Here is a 21613-nt window from a genome sequence, read left to right on the forward strand (position 1 = left end):
CCAGTGCGTAAGTCCACTCGGCCACAACAACTTCCCTATAAATGGAAGTTTTGTTATGCTCCTAAAGCGCTACTTATACACACTGATGCAATCTCACATAGTCGCTGTGTCATTCAGTGTTTAAGATATTTTATAAGGAGAGTGGATCTCTCGATGCAATTGTATAGAATATTTAATATAAAGCACAAACAAACAATTATAATTATAATTGTGTGAAATTTTCCCTAAAGAAGCTGCCCTACTCTAACCTAGTTGATAAACTGTTTGTAGGTCATAAATCTTCATAACATGTATGCAACAAAATTGTTACTGTATTATATCACGTGTGTGTAATTGAAAATGTTTACACACGAATGGCATGTTACATGTAGATTTCAATACGTGTGAATACAGAAGGTATTTTTCATTTTTGTGTGTTTCTTACTTGCTTAAGTCCTCTGGGGATCGTCCTCTCTGGATACATAAATGTTAATTTTATCAATTATAACAAGACTTAGGCATACAGTGTCTAAATATGGGTGTACAAAACTGCACTTTATGTGTATATCTATGTAACTCATGACAACAAAGACACACCTTGGATGTACATAGATACAATTTCGATAAGCACATCAACTTAAGAAAATTCCTTTCTCATTAAAATCAACGCTTAATTTTGAGAGACAATTTCTTCCTCTGTAACATCAGGTTCAAACTGATATTCCACATGTAATTGCTGATGACATTTTAATGTTGATGCTTACAATATGCCAAAAATACACAATGTGTCCGACAAACGTCAACATCAGTGCTGCCCTCTAGTGGATGCCAAGAGATAGCCCAAAAGGGAGGTAATAATGTTTTCAATATGGCAGCTCCAAGAGATTGTAAAGATTCGTTAATCTTTATGAAATATCTCCCTACTAAGGAAAACTACATCTTAATTTTTTTTTCCAGAATTCACTATATACATTAAAATGACAAATTGAAACCCTTTGTCACATTTGCATGTAATCACCAGCTGTTTACTTTTCAACTTTCATCTGTAAGGAACACGCTTACTTGGACATATACCACAGAGATTAACGTTTGTAAGGAACATGCTTACCTGGGCATACACCACAGTGATTAATGTTTGCACGAGCTTTGACTAAACTCCTGACCATCTCTTCGTTCCTGTAAATGAGTGCAAGGGAGAGCGGAGTGTCATTCATGTGATCCATACAATTTGGGTCTGCCTTCTTCTCAAGCAGGAAATTGACGAGAGAAGTGCTTCCAAGCTTCACAGCGACAGTGAGTGGGTACAGTCCAGCAAGCGTTTTGTTATTCACACTTGTTTCATTCTTTTCGATAAAGGCCTTGATTATTTCACAGCATGTGTTCGCTTCCACTACGAAAACCACAATATCATAAATATAACAATCACTGAGATAATTTGGCCCCACACTTGAACAAAACTTCAACCCTGGGAATATAAAAGTTAAAATTTTGGCAACGGACTACCAGCTCTTTCTAAATATCTATTCAGATTCAATGTAGTATCATCCTGTGTAGATCCGAGTTAGAATAGGTCCTCAGTACTCCTTGCTTGTAGTAGAAGGCGACTAAATGGGGCAGTCCTTCGGATGAGACCGCAAAAACCGAGGTCCCGTTCACAGCAGGTGTGGCACGATAAAGATCCCTCCTTGCTCAAAGGCCATAAGCGGCGAGCATAGGCCTAAATTGCGGCCCTTCACCAGCAGTGGTGACGTCTCCATATGAGTGAAATATTCTCGAGAGGGACGTTAAACAATATTTAATCAATCAATCAATCAATGTAGTGTTAACAACATTAAAAAATGTTAATTAAATGCTTTACACATAAAAAAGGTGAAGTTTGGCCCCGCCCTGGAGTTAGAACCTCTACCCCAGGATAATGAAATTTACAATTTTGTAGAGAACTTTCTGCTCTCTACATGACGATGTAATTAATCTTTCTTACAGATGTGCGGTTGTAGATTTTTGAAAATCAGTCAATTCTGGCAGCTTTTGCCCTGTACCTTAGGCCTCAGTGGTGCAGGAGTCCTATAGTTTATAACTGATGGCCCTTTTCTTCCAAAGATACTTTATAAGGATTTGAAAACAATTGAAAGGGTCGTTATCAAGATGCAGTTAAAATTGTTCAACTATTAACGCACCACGACGGACACAGACGCTAAACGTAATCGGGGTGACCTCTGATAAATCTAATATTTCCAGATTCCTTTACTAACCAAATAATTTCCCTTACATGTATATTGTGAGAAAAATGAACTTTTATTATTGACAATGCTGAGTTACGGAACTCCTCTTTGGATATGAAATTTTCATTCCAAAACCACACGAACCCTACATTCTGATTCTTCAACCCTCGGTAGAATATACCAATTCCATTCAACTATAGTAACAAAAGTAAAACTATAGTTCACCCAAGTGTGCTTTAGTTCGCATTCTTATTAATTTGGAAGTAAAATTCCAAGAGTGGACACATTGATAAATAGCAAGAAAGTCCTTTTTTCCTATTATGTTTTCTGTGTAATATATATTCGGTCCACATTACATATTCCCTTATTATTGGACAATATGTTCACTGGGGTAACATCGTTTCCTCCAACATGTATACCCTGAATAAACTTATTAGGCGACCAAGTATTCAGGGTTTAAAATCATACGTATTATCCTTGAGTTCTTAGCATTATGAGTCAGCCTACAGTGAGAAAACATTTATATATAGATATGGAATATTACCAATCTTCATCCCTGATCCGTAACGTCTACAATGAATGAAGAAAATATGTTACGCAATATCTCATTAACTCAATGAATATTATGTAATTTTTGCAACACCTTTAAAAGAAAGCATGCGGCATAAGGTATCTAACATATAGGAATGTCATGTCATATTTCGTTAATGAATAAGAAACATGGGTTTAAAAACCTCTAGCATTACCTCTGCCCCCACACAGGTTCTGGCATAAATGTCTGACCTATAATGATTTATGAAAAGAGACTGTTAATTCAATTGTATCGAGTATGGTTTGTCAAACATGGAAACCAGGCAATTCAGCAATGAATTATGTACATTATATTACCGTATAAGTGGAATTTTTAGCAAGATGCAAATTCTGCGAATTTTTCATAAAATGGGTAAATATTGTTAGCGACGTTGTAATTCCAGGAAAGGTAACTATTGCCTCCGATATGGAATAAATTGTTACTAACTTAGATATTTTATTGAAAGTAGACATTAAAGGCAAACTGACAACCTGCATATGGTGTTTATATCTCTCAACTGATTTGATACGCAAGAGCTTGTTCTGCGTATAGTCAGTTTTTAAATCGAGACAAGCTACTGCCAAACAAGTTGATGGTACAGGGGTTTCAAAAGTCTCCATTGAAGTCAGCATTGCGCAAATTCAATGGTCGTCACAACGAACTAAATCGTCAATACAACATATCATTGGGTCAAATGCTGTCTGACGTGTTTCATACCGATTGTTAGGCCGTTCTTGGCACAATGATTTTGACTACGAATAACTCCGTTTACCTGATCAGGATACAGGGCCCACGGCGGGTGCGACCGGTTGACAGGGGATGCTTACTCCTCCTATACACCTGATCTCACCTCTCGTGTGTCCAGGGGTCCGTGTTTGCCCAACTATCTATTTTGTATTGCTTATAGGAGTAATGAGATTGATAACTTCGTTATCTTCACCTTTCACTAGTCATATTCAATTTTAGCGACCTGATCACTATCGCCATTAATGCCAAAATCAAATCCTTGCTAAACATTCTGCGGATAAGGTATTTCCCATGTTGTCGGATGTGTTTCGTACCAAATATTAGGCCTTTATTTTCTAGCTGATTTTCACTGCGGATTCAAACGTATGCATAGAGGTTCATGGCGGGTGTGAAAGGTCCATAGGGGATGCTTACTCCTCCTGGGCAACTGATCCCACCTCTGGTGTGTCCAGGGGCGATATTCGTCCTGCTCTTGATTTTGTTATTTTTATAAGACTGATGAGATTGGTCAATGTTCGTTATCTTCACATTTTATACATGTGTATTACAATTGTTTTTTTCATTTTCCACTTGCATTTCGTATTTCATTTGTGTGAAAGGTGAAGATAACGAACAGTGACCAATCTCATAACTCCTATAAGCAATACAAAATAGATAGTCGGGCAAACACGGACCTCTGGATATACCAGAGGTGGGATCAGTTGCCTAGGAGGAGTAAGCATCCCCTGTAGAAAATAACTGAATATCAATGACAATTACTGATTACATCCTAGCTACAGATATGTAGCTCTTTAGGACAGACCAGACAGTTATATATCTACCCATTATAAAACCTTTGATTTACGGCGCAGAAAAATGCGCGTGGTTGAGGCCTTATATCGTTTTTTCTTTCTTGCATCACATCTCAAACATTTGATATATTTGAAAAATCCTAACTTATTTTCCCACTATATTTGTTTCCAAACATACCTTCAAACATTTATTAAAGCCCCATTGAACCTAAAAAAGCATCACAGCTTCAAATGATTTCGTTTATTGACGTACGTATGAAAATTAACAAGAGGCCCACAGATCTTATCGATCACCTGAGTACTAGCTAAAAGTATCATTAGCTCCAAGGGATGTGAAATCTAGAAACAATTTCCTGTTTTGAATATCTAAGCGAAATTCTAATATTCAACAACAGTATAAAACAAGATGTGGTCTTAAAACTTCAATGCCCTCAGAAGCGCATGTACTGATAAATGGCTTTACATAATATAGTATCTGTACTAATATTAAACGATTTGACTAATTTGGACCCATTCTAGAGACAAAACCCTGCGGTTGCAAATTCACCATTTTTGCACATCCTTTTCTGCTGTTCCTAATATGCATTTGGATTTATACGGTATCAGAAACCTTAAGGAAGTCCTTCAAATCATATTATAATTTTGACACTACCCTGAAACTAAACCAATACCCCCTGAAATCATGAAATTTACGATTTTGGTAAAGGACTACGTACTCCTTCTAAATATCCATTTAGTTTCAATTTAGTATCAAAAGCATTTAAGTAGATATCATTAATATGTTTTACACATAAACACTATATACCAAGTTTTGCCCCACCCTGGAGTCAGAACCTCTACCCGGGGATCCTGAAAGTTACAATTTTGGTTGAGGCCTTCCTGCTCTATATCAATATGCATTTAGTTTCTCTTAAAGATAGGCAGGTATAGAACAAAGATTTTTGAAAAGTGGCCAATTTTCGTCAGTTTTGTGCCCCACCCTTAAGACCCGGGGGTGCAGGAGTCGTGAAATTTACAATTCATGTCTTACTTGTTCCAAAGATGCTTCAATGCAAATTTGAAAATGATTGGAATGGTTGTTATCAAGAAGTTACAAATTTCTATTGTTCACACATTTAATAACTGACCATTTTGGCCCCACCCTGGTACCAACATCCCTATCCCTGGGATCATCAAATTTACAATTTTGGTAAAGGACTACCTGCCCTTTCTAAATATCCATTTCGTTTCAATTTAGTATCAGTAGCACTAAAGGAGATTTTATTTAAATGTTTTACATATAAACACTGCATACTAAGTTTGGGCCCGCCCTGAGGAAAAAATTCCCGTCCCCGGGGATCATGAAATTTAGAAGAGTGGTAGAGGCCTTCATGCTCTACAGCACTATGCGTTTAGTTCTTCTTACACATCTGCGGTTTTACAAAAGAAGAGTTTAAAAAGTTGGATAATTATTTGCAGTTTTTACCCCACCATTAAGGGCCCAGGGATGTAGGAGTCCTCACATTCCCCTTGTCCAAAATGCTTCACACCAAATTTGAAAAGTATTGAAAAAGTAGTTATTGTTAACGCACGGTGTACGACGACGGATGACAACCAATTACAATGGGTCACCTGAGTTTCTCAGGTGACCTAAAAACGTTATTTGTTAATATTTATTTAATCTACGACAGAATCTTCAAGAAAAATGTCAATTAGAAAAGGTGAAGATAACGAGCAGTGATCAATATCATAAGGAATACAAAATGGAGAGTTGGGCAAACACGGACCCCTGGATATACCAGAGATGGGATCAGGTGTCTAGAAGGAGTAAGCATCCACTGTCGAGCGTCCACACTCGCCGTGAACCCTATATCTTGATCAGGTAAACAGAGTAATCCACAGTCAAAATCAGTGTACCAAGAACGGCCCAACTATTGCTAGGAAACACGTCAGACAACATTTGACCCAATGATATGGTTGTATTGGCAAACTAGATTGTTATAACGAACATAGAATTTGCGAAATGCTGACGCTGAACGAGACTGTTGAACCCCCTGTAACATCAACTTATTTACCAACAGCCTGCCTCAATTTAAAAACTGATCATATGCAGAAGCTCGTGCGTATCGAATCAATTGAGAAATATAAATACCATATACAAAAGATAATGGAATGTTACTACATTGTACATAAATATGGGAAGTTGACGATCATCCCGTTTGTCATAAAGTTGAGTTGTTAGTTTGTCGTTAATATATACTTTCGATAAAATACCTAAGTACGAAGCAGGTGTGGAGGACTGTGGTGTCGGCAAATATGCTTTAAATGAAATGACCAAAATTCTGAAATAGTTCGATGTTTCAAATTTGAACCATACCTGATGGAATAATAAAAAAGCGGTCATAAAGAACATTTTAATCAGAACATCACATTCCCTTCTTGTAAAATGATTTACAAATCAAATGATCTTATAAAGCAAACTAATTTCTTAATGAATAGAGCATATGATTAGCAGAAATTTGATTATTTTCATAATCTCTATCAATTTTGATCGGGATCGGTCAATTTTTCTCAGTTTGATTTCCTTTTGTGTGATACAGCGGAGGTCCCTTTAAGGATAGAGACAGTTAGCAGGAAGTCATCAGAAAGTTACTGTTTATTTCTCTATCATTGAAATACAACTTTAATTACGAGAAAACGTAAATAAAATATCTATACTTTCCTTGGTGTCGAAGCATTTTTCCAGATCCTTTCTTCTCTATAATCTGAACAAAATCAAAGTTTTTAAAAAACTAAATGTGTCGGCACGACATGAATGCCCCTGCCTGCTGTAAAGTCAAACATAGGAAATCCATCGAAGTATAGCATTGAATATGGTATTGACATTGTGTGTTACACGCATTTAGTACAATGTAGAACTCAACAACAATCCTTTATATGTTTAATCAGCCATAAAAAATATAATTTTGTACGATAAAGGGACACAACTCCATAAAAAATCAACGAACCGGAACAAAACTCAAACTCGATCTGTACCTCATCAATATACGCCTGCATACAAAAGATCAATTCATTATATCAAGGCATTTAGAAAAGTCTGGAAAACTGGTCGTAATATTAATTTTGCTAGGTTAAAGGGGCATAACTCCATATAAAAACAACGAACCAGATCAAACCTCAAACTCGATATGTAACTCATTACTATACAACTTCATACAAAAAAACTTAATTCAATATCTCAAGGTGTGTAGGAAAAAAAAGTCCCTAAAACTGGTCCTAACAGTAATTTTTCTACATTATACAGGTACAAAACTATCAAAAATCAACAATCCGGAACGCAACTCGAATCCCGTGGGGATCCGGGTTAGAATAGGTCCTCAGTACCCCTTTGCTTGTCGGAAGAGGCGACTAAATGGGGCGGTCCTTCAGGTGAGACCACAGAAACCGAGGTCCCGTGTCACAGCAGGTGTGGCACGATAAAGATCAATCCGCAGCTGAGTTAAAGCTATCCGAGAAAAATCACAGTGCTGTTATAAATGTACCTCTGTGCACATCGCACTATATTTACATGAAAGCTTTCTGAAAAAGGGGTTGTTGATAAAGGATTTGATAAAGAAATGTAATTTTCACGGTCCATCGTATCCAGTTTACGATGTTCGTATATACATGTATCAGCATATTAAAATTTGATTTCCTATAGTGGTCCCACCCTATCCCCGGATCCATGATTTTAACAAACGTGAATCTGTACTATGTCAGGAAGCTTTCCTATAAATTTCAGCTTTTCTGGCCCATTAGTTCTTAGGAAGAAGAGTTTTTAAGATTTCCCCTATATGCATTCGCATGTGAAACTTTGATCCCCTATTGTGGCCCAACCCTACCTACCACTGGTGTAATGATTTAAACAAACGTGAATAGGCACTATGTCAGGAAGCTTTCATGTAAATTTCAACTTTTCTGGTCCAACAGTTCTTTAGAAGATATTAAAAGATTTTCCTTATATAGTCACATGTATAACTTTGATCCCCTTTTGAAGCCCTACCCAATCCCCGAGACCATGATTTGAACAAATTTGAATCTGCGCTATGTCAGGAAGCTTTCATATAGATTTGACCTTTTCTGACCCAGTGGTTTTTGAGAAGATTTTTAAATGGTCCCATCCTATTTTGGAATTTTTGTGATTATTTTCCCTTTATTTCCCTATGGTTCTTTATTTGAACATACTTGAATACCTTAACCGAGGGATGCTTTGTGCAAAATTTGGTTGAGATTGGCCCGCTGGTTCTGGAAAAGATTTTCAAAATTTCAAAGTTTATTTTACTATTTCGCTATTATGTCCCCTTGGAGAAGGGTCTTGTCCTTCATTTGAAGAAACTTCAACTCCATTTACACAAGGATGCTTTTTGCCAAGTTTGGTTGAAATTGGCTCGGTCGTTCTGGAGAAGAACTCGAAAATGTGAAAAGTTTACAGACAGATGGACGGACGACGGACAATGGGTGATTAGAAAAGCTCACTCGAGCTTTCAACTCAGGTGAGCTAAAACTGAATTACTTGCTAATGATGACATGTGCTATTATTGGCATATTCGAGAAAGTTTGGAATTAGGAAAATCATAATAATTTAAGTTATTAGTTTCGAATAGAGATACTTTTTGCGTGTATGCAGATAACAAAGAAAGTACACTCGCGCGAATTTTTCAAAAACATCTTATATAATGCAATGTTTCTTACCGGTGGTTCCACAGAAATGTGGTCTTCATCTCTTTTCATTTTTTTAACCTCAATCTTCTTCATTTCGTCCTCTTCTGCGTCCATCATTTTGCTTATAGCAAATTCAAAATTTTTAATAATCTTCACCGTGGAGTCATGGTCCCCTTAACATACAAGATGTTAATCATCATTCGTCTAAACAAATAATCTCATTCAAATATGTACGATTATAGGGTAAATTTAGTTATATATGCAAGTATTGAATGTATGATACAGAAACTTGAACTCGGCGTCAAATCGACAAATAATCTAACAACGACTCACTTGAACAGCAGACGAACTCATCATAAAACACATTCTCTGTAAGATAATGCAAGACTATGAAAATGCAATATATACATATTCTTTTGATGCAAAATTAAGCAATTATCCTTGTCAGTGTAAATCCTTCAAGCAAAATACAAATATTTATACTTCTTTTCTTAACCACATGGTATCTCAGCGATAGCTCAGAATAACACTAGCTTCCTGAGAGAGAAAACGTGAGTTCTAGTCATGACTACAGAAAGCCAGACCTTGTATAAATAGGCTGTGTCTCTTCGTCTGTTTTAAGTACTTGGCGTTACAAGTGATAGTGATTTTTTAAATTATACTTTAAGGTATCCAGTCACAAAACTAGAATTTTCCACCCCTTGGATACCTTATATATATATATTGGTAAATTAATTTAGAATATGCATGTTGATAATTCATTTCATTTAACTCAATACAAATGTCAGAATGGGTTTAAAACAATTAAATGCAAGTAGTTTTCCATAATTCATCTCCCTTGCTCAAATATAAGATTTTTTTAAAAAGGGTCTATGCAATGAAATCGTAATTAATTGTGCTTAAAAAGAACTTTCTTTACTGAGTTGAGCGTAAAAACTGCATCAAAACCGGTGCAGAATTAACAGTTATCGATCGTGTAAAGTGGTTATTTTTACCTGCTTTCAAAATGCAACCAAGCAAAAATAGAAACGACCGAAAACGTGACGTCACAACTGGATCACACATGGAATATGGAATGGAAGATATAGAGACCAACAGTAGTTCATGCAGCGATTTAAGCGTTATTTCATCGGATTAAACAAGAGGCTAATGGGCCACATCGCTCACCTGAGTCACCTTGGCCCATATCTGAAGATTTTTCATATATATTTGCATGTAGAACCTAAGTCCCTATTATGGCCCCAACCTAACCCTGGAGGCCATGGTTTTTGCAAACTTGAATTTACACTTTGTCAGAAAGCTTCCATGTAAATGTCAACTTCTTTGGCCCATTGGTTCTTGAGAAGATTTTTAAAGATGTTCCCTATATTTGTATGCAAGACTTTGATTCCCCTTGTGGCCCTACCCTACACCCGGGGGGCATGATTTGAACAAATGTGGATCTGCACTATGTCAGAAAGCTTTCATGTAAAAATCAGCTTTTCTCGCTTAGTGGTTCTTGAAAAGAAGAGTTTTAAAGATTTTCCCTATATATTTGTATGGAATACTTTGATCCCCCTGGTGGCCCCATCCTAACCCCGGGAGCCATGCTTTGAACAAACTTGAATCTGCAAAATGTCAGAAAGCGTTCATGTAAATATCAGCTTTTCTGGTCCAGTGGCTTTTGAAAAGACTTTTTAAAGATTTCCCCTATATAATTGTATGCAAAACCTTGATCCCCCTTGTGGCCCCATCCTACACCCGGTGGCCATGATTCGAACAAACCTAAATCTGCACTAAGTCAGAAAGCTTTCATGTAAATATCAGCTTTTCTGGGTCAGTTCTTGAGAAGATTTTTAAAGATGTATCCTATATATTAGTATGTAAAACTTTGATCCCCTATTGTGGCCCCTCTCAACCCCCGGGGGCCATGGTTTGAACAAAATTGAATCTGCACTATGTCAGGAAGCTTTCATGTAAATTTCAGCTTTTCTGGCCTATAGAAGAAGATTTTTAAATGACCCCATCCTATTTTTTGCATTTTTGTGATTATCTCCCCCTTTGAAAGGGACATGAACTTGAGAGCGCTTCACCCAAGGATGCTTTGTGGCAAGTTTGGTTGAAATTGGCGCATCGGTTCTTGAAAAGAAGTCGTAAATGTGAAAAGTTTACGACGACACCGACGACGACAGAGAACGGACAAATTTTGATCAGAAAGCTCACGTAATTGAATGTTCTGATGTCGAATTACAGACACAGCCATACCTTTGTGAGCTGAAGGATGACCTAGACCAAAATCGTTCGCCTCAAAACAGCTCTATGTACAACCAACGAAGAAGGAGTTGGAAAAAAGTACTCAATAACTGGTTAGTTCATTATAATCTATCGATGTGTTTTTTGCTATCAAATAAAGTAAATATTTTTATAGTTTGTTTGCATATAAATAAAATGATAACGAAAAATTCATGACAAATAAAAATATTTTAAAAAATGAAACGCGAGAATGGCTTCGAAGTTTGCACTCCTGATGGTGTGCCTATGAGGTAGTGAATATTGAGCTCTTCCACAATGCCACTGTACCCGTTGTGACGTCACAGTGATTTGGCGCTTGAACCCGACTATTTCAAAATTGCTTTTAGGTGTGATTTGGAGATGTTTGCTAATATCTCCCTGAATGCAATTCATATCTTCATCAAATTTTCAATTTCATTGCATAGACCCTTTAAATTTTCAAGCTTCTGTTCGGATGAGTTAAAGTGGTTGTTACTCTGTGTTGAACAATCGGTGTGTCTACATATAAATGGTTATTTTCGAAATGAATGAGCAAGCATGACTTTTAGCTTACCATAAAACAAGTCAATAGCTGTTATCCCATCTTTTGTTTTGACAAATAAGTCCGCTCCAGCCTCCATCAAAGCTAATGTAATTAACCACCTCATCTCTTTCACAGAGAGTACTAAAGGCGGTTCGTTCCCTTCCTTGTACTTATTTGGGTCCACTCCTTTGGAAAACATGTCTTGAAGTATGCTATCCGTATTCTCGTACATCAGAACAAGTTCCAGGGGATAGTTCTCCATAACTAGTGGCTTGTTCAACGGAAAGTTAGCTTCAATTAAATGGGAGAGCATCTTTCCTCTTGCTGTACTCAATACTAACCCTGAAAGTTAGAAGATATAATTCCCAAGAAAATATCAACACAATAGATCATATTAGATGATTTGTATACAATCAAATGTCAAAGTATTTTGTCCTCCGCCAATTTTTTTACCAAGTGTAGAACTTGTGTGTAAATTCCAAATAATATTCATCATTATGACAGACGTTTCAAGACTAGCTTCGGTTACTTACCATCTTCATTATTCAAGCACTCTTCAAATGCTGTTCTCTGATTTTCCCCAACATGACATACATCAGCTCCGAATTCAATCAAGGTCTTAACAACATCCTCCATATCTGACCTCTTTATTGCCTGTAAAAGAAGGGAATCCTGGCCCGCTTTTGCCCCATTGGGGTCAGCTCCATTTTGAAGAAGTAAACGAAAAACTGACCTTAATTCTGACGCCAAATCATCGTTTCTAGTTCTGAATAGTATCATTGCACTGTGGTGCAGGTAATTATGCATTCGAGGTTGTTTCAGCTGCTGAAAAACACATTCCAGTAGAAATGTTCCATTCTCATCCGGTACATTTGGGGAAGCACCATTTTCAAGCAATATTTTAATGGTGTCTGTTTTTCTACACGAATCTGAAACGTTAGAATAACATTTTACCTTTTATACATATACTTGCACTGTGCAAAACAGCTGTGTATTCGTTATCATTGATTTCATTACGTAAAAATTATAAATTATTTGAATCAGTTACCCCTCGTGAACAACTATTTAGAGGTCAATATTCGAATTATTCATTGAGATATCTTTTCAAGCATTTGAAGAATTGGAATGATGGGGTTATGTTTGTTTACTTTTGAAGGCTATCTCAGAATTATATTTTTGAGATATGGTTATGTAAACACTGTTTTGTAGCTAACATTACTTCAAAGAAGTTAAAGATGAAAAGATAACACGAGGGTAGAAATACGGACGGCATGCACAAAGCTAGTTTCTAACAAACAGAGAAAATATATAGAAGGACATATATGGAAGCCCCTGTTCTCACTACAATGTACTAGTGTATGTTTTGTTACGGTCGATATATGACAGAAAACAATTTACCTAAAGGCAAACAAGCGAATATTGGCGCTCGACCATTTTTCTCCAATTTGTTGACATCGTAGCCGGCATCAATTAACAATTTTGTTGTTTCCGAATCCCCACGCGAGCAAACGTGGTAAAGCGTGGACTCTGAAGTGGTCGGAAATACATTATTCACGTCAGCCCCATGGTTCAGAAGACATCTGAGGAGGCCTGTCTTTATGTTTCGCCTACTGCTCAAAACATGAAATTCGGAATCACAGGTTCCCATTATTACATCTAGCAGTGGTGTCAATCCTTTCTTATTTTCCACATTGACAAGTGCCCCTGCTGTTAACAGTTGTTCAACACCATCCGAGTAACCTGTAAGACAACATTGCAAGCTGATTTCTTATCTATTTTAACAACCAATATCAAGTAATCAAAAGTAAAATCTTGCTTATTACATAATTATTCTTGTAGATATGATTATATATCATTTTAAAGTGAATGGAAAACAAAACTTTGGTTTTGGATCTTGTGACTGATACATCAATGGCGTACAAAATTTACAAAATATTTATCATGAATAACTGACATGTTATTTCACTTTTTAAAATGCATATACTTGTATAATATTTGATCAACATTTGCAAGGAAAACAAAACAATTGCATATACACCATATTTGTAGAATACGTTGTGTTCAGTACGCACCCTTTATGTAAAATAAGTTGCGTTCAGTACGTACACTTTATGTAGAATAAATTGTGTTTAGTACACACTCTCTATGTAGAATAAGTTGCGTTCAGTATGCACTCTTTATGTAGAATAAATTGTGTTTAGCACGCACTATATATGTAGAATAACTTGTGTACAATACGTACACTATATGTAGAATAAGTTGTGTTCCGTACGCACCCTTTTGACAGCAAACATGCAGTGCTGTGTTTCCCTCTAGTCCTTTGTGATTGAGATCGCCTCCCTTTGATATAAGCAAGTTAACTATTTTCCAAAATTGTTTTTTTAGTGATAGAATCAAAGCCGAATCATTTCCTGTCGCTGTATAATTGGGGTTGCATCCTAATGATATCAGCTTAGACACAGCATCGTAAGCAGTTGTGTCGTGGTAATTCTTTGAAATGGCCATCAGCAAGAGTGATTCATTCCTCTGGGATTCGATTTGTGACACAAAAATTCCACTCTCCAAAAAGGCAAATATTTGCTCTGAAATACAGACGTGGAAAATATCTGTAAATGGCGGCCGACGCGTGCTTGAATATTTCCAAGCAAATATATGTACAAAGATACCCACATCACAAAGAAAAGAAGAGATGAAAACTATCTTTACTTTCATAGATTTTAAATTTTTACATCTTTTGAAGGGACTGGTTCACGGTTTTTGATAAATATATTTTTCAATTTTGATGTTAAACATTAAAAATATAACTTATTTAATGTTGACAGTCAAACTTTTGACCTTCTGAATGCAAGAATAAAAGCAATATCTAAGCCTTGAATCTGTGTTATGTAAACAAAGACTCGAGTCTTTTTAAGTATACAAACAAACAAGTGAAATATTGATTTTGTAAAATAAAGCATCTTAATTTTCCCTAGTCAAAAAGTTTTACTTTTAGATGACACATTTTACCCCAAAAATGTTTGAAATATGAAAGATATAATAAACTTATATCGATATCCATTTCTTTTGAAAATTTCGTAAACAATAACATACCGCAATCTTTGTTTACAAAACAAATAATAAATTCTCTAAAATGAGCTTCTGTGACAATGTATAACCTTAATTTTATATGAAATCTTTTTATCACATTAGGCAGTAGATTTTGATCATTAACAGTGAAAAAGAAAATTTTGAGGAAAATCGTGAATCAGTCCCTTTAAATTACAAGTGCAAAATTTCATGAGTTGGAAGATTTTCATGGTTCCATTTCTGTTGTGCAACAAACATTGAAACGTTGTCCTTTCCGTCGTCGTTGATTGATACACGTATTGCATATGTATAGTATTCCCAAACCATTCTGTATCTATTGTCTATTAAAGGTTTCAATTTTTATCTGGCACTTCATGTTTTACGTATACGGTATCCAAAGCTGATGTAACATAGAACCCTTCACATATTTACACTGTAATTAATGATTGAGTGGCTATCTAATATATCAAATGCATTTATGACAATGTTCACAAAATGTGTAAAAGAAAATATTATAGAACATTGAAATAATGGTGAAAACGATAACTCAAAACATTTTGATTTGAAGACAGATTTGTAGTATGTCCACAAGTTATTCTGAAATGTAACAAAATCTGCATTATGATTATAATTTATACATTACTGTACACATACCTAGATTTTCACAGCACTGGATCGCAGTCTTTCCGCAACAGCCCTTGTTTATGTTAGCTCCAGCTTGGATAACTGACTTTAACACCTCTCGACTTGCACCGTTTTCTATCAAAATTCCAAGAACAGACAAGCCACTTGTTGCATGAACTTCATTTGGATTAGCTCCTCTAGCTAGAAACTGTGGTACAAGGCTTGGACACCGAAACGCAGCAAGACAAAGTGTTGGTATATAAGAAAACCGAGGATTACTAAGTCGTATGTATCCCGAAACATCGGCTCCTGCATCGAGTAAAACTCTGGCATTTTCTGTTTTGGAGTGCTTCAGAGCCAGATGAATAGGCCGTTGCCCATGGCGCCAGGTTTGATTTATGTTTGCCCCGTGATTTATCAGCAGCTTAATCATTTTGGCATTGCAGTCCCGTTCACTTGCCCAGTGAATAGCTTTGTATGAATTACCATAAGTTCCTAGATTAACATTTGCGCCGTGTTTACACAAAAGTTCTGCTAGTTCATAGTCATTTGAGACTACAGCATTCATAAGTACCATAGATCCATTTCTATCCATTGAATTAGCACTATAACCGTGACTAAGTAAAAGTTCTAAGATTTTTCTTTGTTTGCCATGCATATATCCGGAAGTCACAATGCTGAATGGATCTATTCCAGCACATGTTACAGCATGCATAAACGATGAGTCGGGAACATTTTCTAGCAGGTACTTCACCAATTCAATATTTTGTGCCTTGCAAGCTAAATGAAGAGTGTTTTCGCTCTTTTTTGTTTTCATATGGATATCTGCTCCATTTTCCTTCAAACTTATCATCATTTCTGCGGGCCACCAACATGCAAGGTGAATTGCAGTTTCTCCGTCAGAGGTTACAGCGTTGATGAAGGAATGAGCCTGGCCAATTTCCAACAGACGTTTGACAGCAGCAACGTTTCCCTTCATGCAAGCCACATGCAGTAAAGTTCTGCCCTGGTGGGATTTTACTTGAATATTAGCACCTTTTTCTAGGAGAACGTTCAAAATTTCGACAGATTTAGAAACAGCGAGGTGAATTAGAGTTTCGGATTTATGTTCATATTGAAATTCAAAATTTATGTTGAATTCTTTAGGCAATGAAGAACATATATCTCTGAGATTCCTAATATCGTCATTGGTGACTGCTTCGATCAACTGTTTCTGGAAGACAGCTGTTTCTTCTGCATTGTCTTGCTTCTCCATTTCGAACTCGTTCTGTTTTATTTTGCTGAAAACCAAAAATGATATGTGCATTTAAACAGATGGGAAGCCCACCACAATTAAAAAGAAGTTCTCACAAGATGAAATTGTATTTGATCATTCATAATTTGCCAATCATTTTTGTCTACATGTATGACCTAGGAACGTATCAATGTTATTAGTATTCCGACTACCCCTGTTCTATTCACGGTGTTATTCAGATGCAATCAGTCGCAATTTATATCTATATCAAATATCATGTGTATATATGTTAACACAATCAAAGAGTTTAAATTCCTTTACATTTCGTCCCTGATCAGTGACCAGTAGAGGTATCCTGCTTAGTGTGCTGGACTCGCAGCCAGGAAGCCCAGTTTCGATGCTTTATCTCGGCTTCGTGTTAAACCTAGGAAATGTATCAGAGGTTTTAACTGTTTCCTCTTCAAGAGGCCGGAATTAGAAATGTGCGTCGTGGGTCTTTCGGACATGACCTTCAACAGGTAAGTTTGCGCGTCACAGTAGGCGTTGAGACGATAAAGAACCCAAGAGCTACGGTCGTACATGTAAGCGTCATGTATAGGTCAAAGTTTGTGGCACTTTACCTAACGTTGGTGAGGTATCTACGTGAGTGTAAAAACTCGAGAATACAACATAAGAATCGAAAATATAGAATAGACCAAAGAGCCTAGTGAACATATCAAGTGTATACTATCTTGCATGTGGAGTTATCAAGTCCTAATGCTGGTCTATTGAATGGAAAAAAAATGAAGGTAACAAACATTGATGAATCTCATAAATCCCCTAAAGATTAACAAATTAAGAGTTAGGCAAACACTAGTAACCCCGGACATACCAAAGGTAAGATCAGGTGCCTAAGAGGAGTAAGCATCTCCTGTTGACCGATTATAACAATTTCGATTCTTTGAGCTATCTAATTGTTTTTATATGATTCAATTATCCACATTTTCTATTTTCATTTCCTGACAGTTACCTTGGTGAGTCAGCACACTCCTATAAAAGGCAGTCAAAAAATCTTTTGGGTTCAAGGTACAGACGTACATTAGAGATTCTTTGAGGTTTGGAATAGTATATAAAATTTTCAAAATATAGTTGAATTCTAAAATGTTTGTATGACATTCTTTTATTTTATAAATACATTGTATTTTTATATTCGAGACGTCCATTAAGTTGGAAGAACGTGTATCCAATCCATCTGTGTGTATTATGAAATAAAATATGTTCAAAACAAAGGATAGTATAGCAATGCGTCGGATGAACTCATCTGCCATACATGTTCGAACAATCTAGATCGATTTGCTTCCTTTGGCTTATACCTGTGGTGTTACAATGTATCCAAACTTTATCTACAATGTACATACAGGTATATCACATAAAATGTTAATCTATATTCTTTTCCCCAGCATTGCACCTAAATTCAAATTATACCACAACAATGAAAACTACAGGTACATGCAGCATACGAGTGTTATTTATTACTCGTGGGAGGTAAAACAGCGGTGAATTACTCGGGGACTCGAAGATATTTTTAGACAGACTTTAGCAGGTCCAAAGTACAGCCACTTCACATAGAGATATTATTTCGCTTGTGTATAGGTTGCATTATATACGCCTCGTATGTGTGTGAAAAGAAATGACAGTCTTGATAGATTTCGAATATGTCGGGCCTACCTAATTGAAGACCTGCTGGTAATTGAAGACTTACGGAAGACCTACAAAAATGTGGGCTATACACATCAAAACTAATATGATTTTCTGATTAAACATGTCTTAAATATTTTTAAAAAAACCAAACAAACAAAAATCAGATAGAAATAAGTTTTAAAGTGTATTTTAAAGCTCGGTACGGGGAACATTTTTTTCTTCTCTTAGACGACTTAGCGCAAGAACTCGGGTAAATATATATCTACAAATCAGCTGTTCAATTGCCAATCATTTCTTTCACTTTTTATATACACATTTAAAAGATTTTTCTGATCTTTTAACCAAAAATAAAAAACAAAACAGAAGAAAAAAACCAAAAAACGATAAATCATTGAACAGCTGATTTGTAGGTATGACATTTAATTTGTATGTTCGTAATCAGGTATTTTAATCTTTAACGTCATGTTGATCAGATACGACGAAAGAACCACGTATAATCTGACTTACCGAATTCAATGCGCATTCCAAAATATAATGGCTTCCTGTTGGTTCATTTTTTCTTTAATCTACTCTCCTTACATATTGCTGTTGCAAATATTTCCCAGAATTCCGTGATCTATCGATGTACACTAAATATAGCACGAAATAATGTCGAGCCGCAGTCGGTTATGCAAACATGTATCATTCTCTGAATCACCAGAACGATGATATTGTGTACTGTTACCTTATTCTATATTGTTCCATAGTTTCAGTACATAACTATTGTTGCGCATTGCGACACGAACTGAAGGTCACAATGTTCCATGAAATGGAAAAGAAAGTTCATGCATTAACAGGCACAACTGAAAACGAAAGTTGATTTCTGAAATCGTATGCTATGGTCACATGACAAACGTCAAGCAGTTTCGGCGCTAAATTTTAAGACTCATCTTTATTAAGATACGGTTCCGTGGGGATCAGGGTTAGTGTAGGTCCTCAGAATTTTTCCACTCATATGGAGACGACATCATTGCCGGTGAAGGGTTGCAAAATTTAGGTCTATGCTCGGCGCTTACGGCCTTAAAGCAGGGAGGGGTCTTTATCGTGCGGCACCTACTGTGATACGTGGCCTCGGTTTTTGCGGTCTCATCTGAAGGATCGCCCCATTTAATCGCCTCTTACGACAAGCAAGGGGTACTGTAGTTTCAGAATAGGAATATTATTAGCAGTGGGGACCAGTACTATTCAATTTGTCTTTGAACGTTTTAGACTAGTTCTAATCGTAACCCTACCTCTAACACTAACCCTTATTTACGACGCACAGTAATTCCTCACTATTATCATATGATTGACGTCCTGTATGATTTGTTGCTTCATTCTTCTACTTCTTGTCCGCGTCTTCTATAGAACGAAAGAATTTGAATCCGCAAATATCAATATTATCGAATCATTTTGTTCGTTTTAACATGCATTCTGTTGTCCCTTGTGCATTGCTAAAGAAATAAAATAGCCCCCTATGGTATTACGTAGAAAACTGCAATTTTTCTGTTGTGCATCGTAAAAAAATAATAAGATAGTCCCCTAATGTATTACGGAAAAAAGTGCATTTTTTCTGTTGTGCAACGCTAAAAATAAATAAATAAATAAAATAGTCCCCTATTGCATTACGGGATATATTGCATTTTTCTGGTGTGCATCGCTAAAAATAAATAAATAAAATAGTCCCCTATTGTATTACGAAAAAGAAAAGAAGATTTTTTCCTGTTGTGCGTCGCTAATGAATAAATAAGTAAAATAGTTCCCGATTTTATTACGCAGAAAAGCACATTTTTGATCAAGATATATCTTTTAAAACAAATGTAGTAATCGAATGTTTTATCCCTTCGCAATCCATTGTGAGAGGGGATATAGTGACGGAAACGTTTGTCTGTGAAACAGTGATATTGTAGAAACTCTACAGATCACGTAATTCATACTTTGGCATTGGTATCAAAAGAGAACCCTATCATTTTGGAGGGTCACTACAATACTTCATCAAAAGCTTGCACACACTTATTGCGAGAGGATAACCCCCCCCCCCCCGTCTTGGGGATCTTTTGTTAATATTCAGTTCAAGGTCATCACACGGGTACAAGGGAATATATATGTGCACAGTGAAATGTAAAAAAAAAACCAAAAAAAAAACAACAACAAAAACCCAAAGAAAACAAAAAAAACCCCAACACAATGGACATGTTTTATAATACTCGATATAACGGTACAGATGTTTGTGTGGAATGTTTTTGCAATGTTAATTCAATTTTTAAGACAGGCTGTTAAAATCACTTTCTGTATGGATATACGTTATGTATAAGCAATACCAAAGCTACATATCAGATATACAATTGGGTACGTTTATTTAGCCCAGGTGAAAGTAGGTAATCAAATATTGCTCTAGCTATATACAGTGATGGCCAATCCCCCTAAAATGTTCAAATTCAAAGTAAGTCTTGGTCTCTTGTTTAGAAAAATGTAAACGATAAAAGAAGCAATAATTTTTTGTCCACTCGGAGAAATGAATGACAAAAGGTTTGATTTTATCGATAATTTACACGACTTATCATTGTTCACCAAAACAAATCTTTTTCAACAAGACAAGACTGGAAATGCAATGACAGTGGCGGATCTAGGGGGGGGGGGTTACGAGGGTTGCACCCCCCCCCTTTGGATTCACTAAAAGAGAGAGAGAGAGAGAGAGAGAGAGAGAGAGAGAGAGAGAGAGAGAGAAAGACTATAGAGTTAATAAATCCGAGGCGATGGAAATTGTTTATACAATTGTGCGTGAACATTTCTATCAGATGATGATAATTCAAATTATCTTTTCTATAGTTTGTATCTGTATATTACATTTTGTTTTTAAAAATACAGGGAGTAAATCGGAATGCATTTTAAAACAGGATTCGTTTTAAAATCAAGAGTGACAGATCTACGTTTGATAATTATACACTAACATTAATCCAAAATTGAATTTAGAAATACAAATTGATAGCATTCCTGTTAAGTTGTCGTTTAACTATGTTAACGTACGTTATAACAACTCTCATTTCAGTGGCGGATTTAAAGGGGGGGGGGGGGAGCAGCCGGCGCGCCCCCTAAAATTTTCAAATTTAAGGTAAATCGTGGTATCTTGTTTAGACAAATGTACTAAACGATAAAAGAAGCAATAATTTCCTACACTCCCGGAGAAATGAATGATAAAATCTTTTT

The 21613-nt window shown here is 36.2% G+C and overlaps 1 protein-coding gene and 2 long non-coding RNA genes across 3 annotated transcripts in view; 1 reads left to right on the top strand and 2 right to left on the bottom strand.

Moving 5' to 3' along the window:
- Positions 1 to 21613, bottom strand: part of LOC125678557 (uncharacterized) — a 213387-nt gene that overhangs the window by 39483 nt on the left and 152291 nt on the right. Inside the window, exons 2-12 of the mRNA XM_056156094.1 lie at positions 15505 to 16754; positions 14061 to 14366; positions 13183 to 13524; positions 12318 to 12713; positions 11815 to 12126; positions 9324 to 9359; positions 9021 to 9163; positions 7011 to 7054; positions 2948 to 2983; positions 2746 to 2771; positions 1088 to 1369 (exon numbers count right to left, since the gene is read on the bottom strand). Coding sequence (XP_056012069.1) covers positions 1088 to 1369; positions 2746 to 2771; positions 2948 to 2983; positions 7011 to 7054; positions 9021 to 9163; positions 9324 to 9359; positions 11815 to 12126; positions 12318 to 12713; positions 13183 to 13524; positions 14061 to 14366; positions 15505 to 16754 — 3173 coding nt within the window. The remainder of the gene's footprint in view (positions 1 to 1087; positions 1370 to 2745; positions 2772 to 2947; positions 2984 to 7010; positions 7055 to 9020; positions 9164 to 9323; positions 9360 to 11814; positions 12127 to 12317; positions 12714 to 13182; positions 13525 to 14060; positions 14367 to 15504; positions 16755 to 21613) is intronic.
- LOC130052082 (uncharacterized) lies at positions 3910 to 6335 on the top strand. The gene is made up of 2 exons (XR_008800443.1): positions 3910 to 5399; positions 5568 to 6335. It is a non-coding gene; the product is annotated as an uncharacterized LOC130052082 (long non-coding RNA).
- On the bottom strand, positions 16865 to 20997 carry LOC130052083 (uncharacterized). The gene is made up of 2 exons (XR_008800444.1): positions 18896 to 20997; positions 16865 to 18090 (listed from the first exon to the last, which is right to left on the bottom strand). It is a non-coding gene; the product is annotated as an uncharacterized LOC130052083 (long non-coding RNA).

Source organism: Ostrea edulis, chromosome 2 (assembly GCF_947568905.1).
Source record: "Ostrea edulis chromosome 2, xbOstEdul1.1, whole genome shotgun sequence".
Taxonomy (NCBI): domain Eukaryota; kingdom Metazoa; phylum Mollusca; class Bivalvia; order Ostreida; family Ostreidae; genus Ostrea; species Ostrea edulis.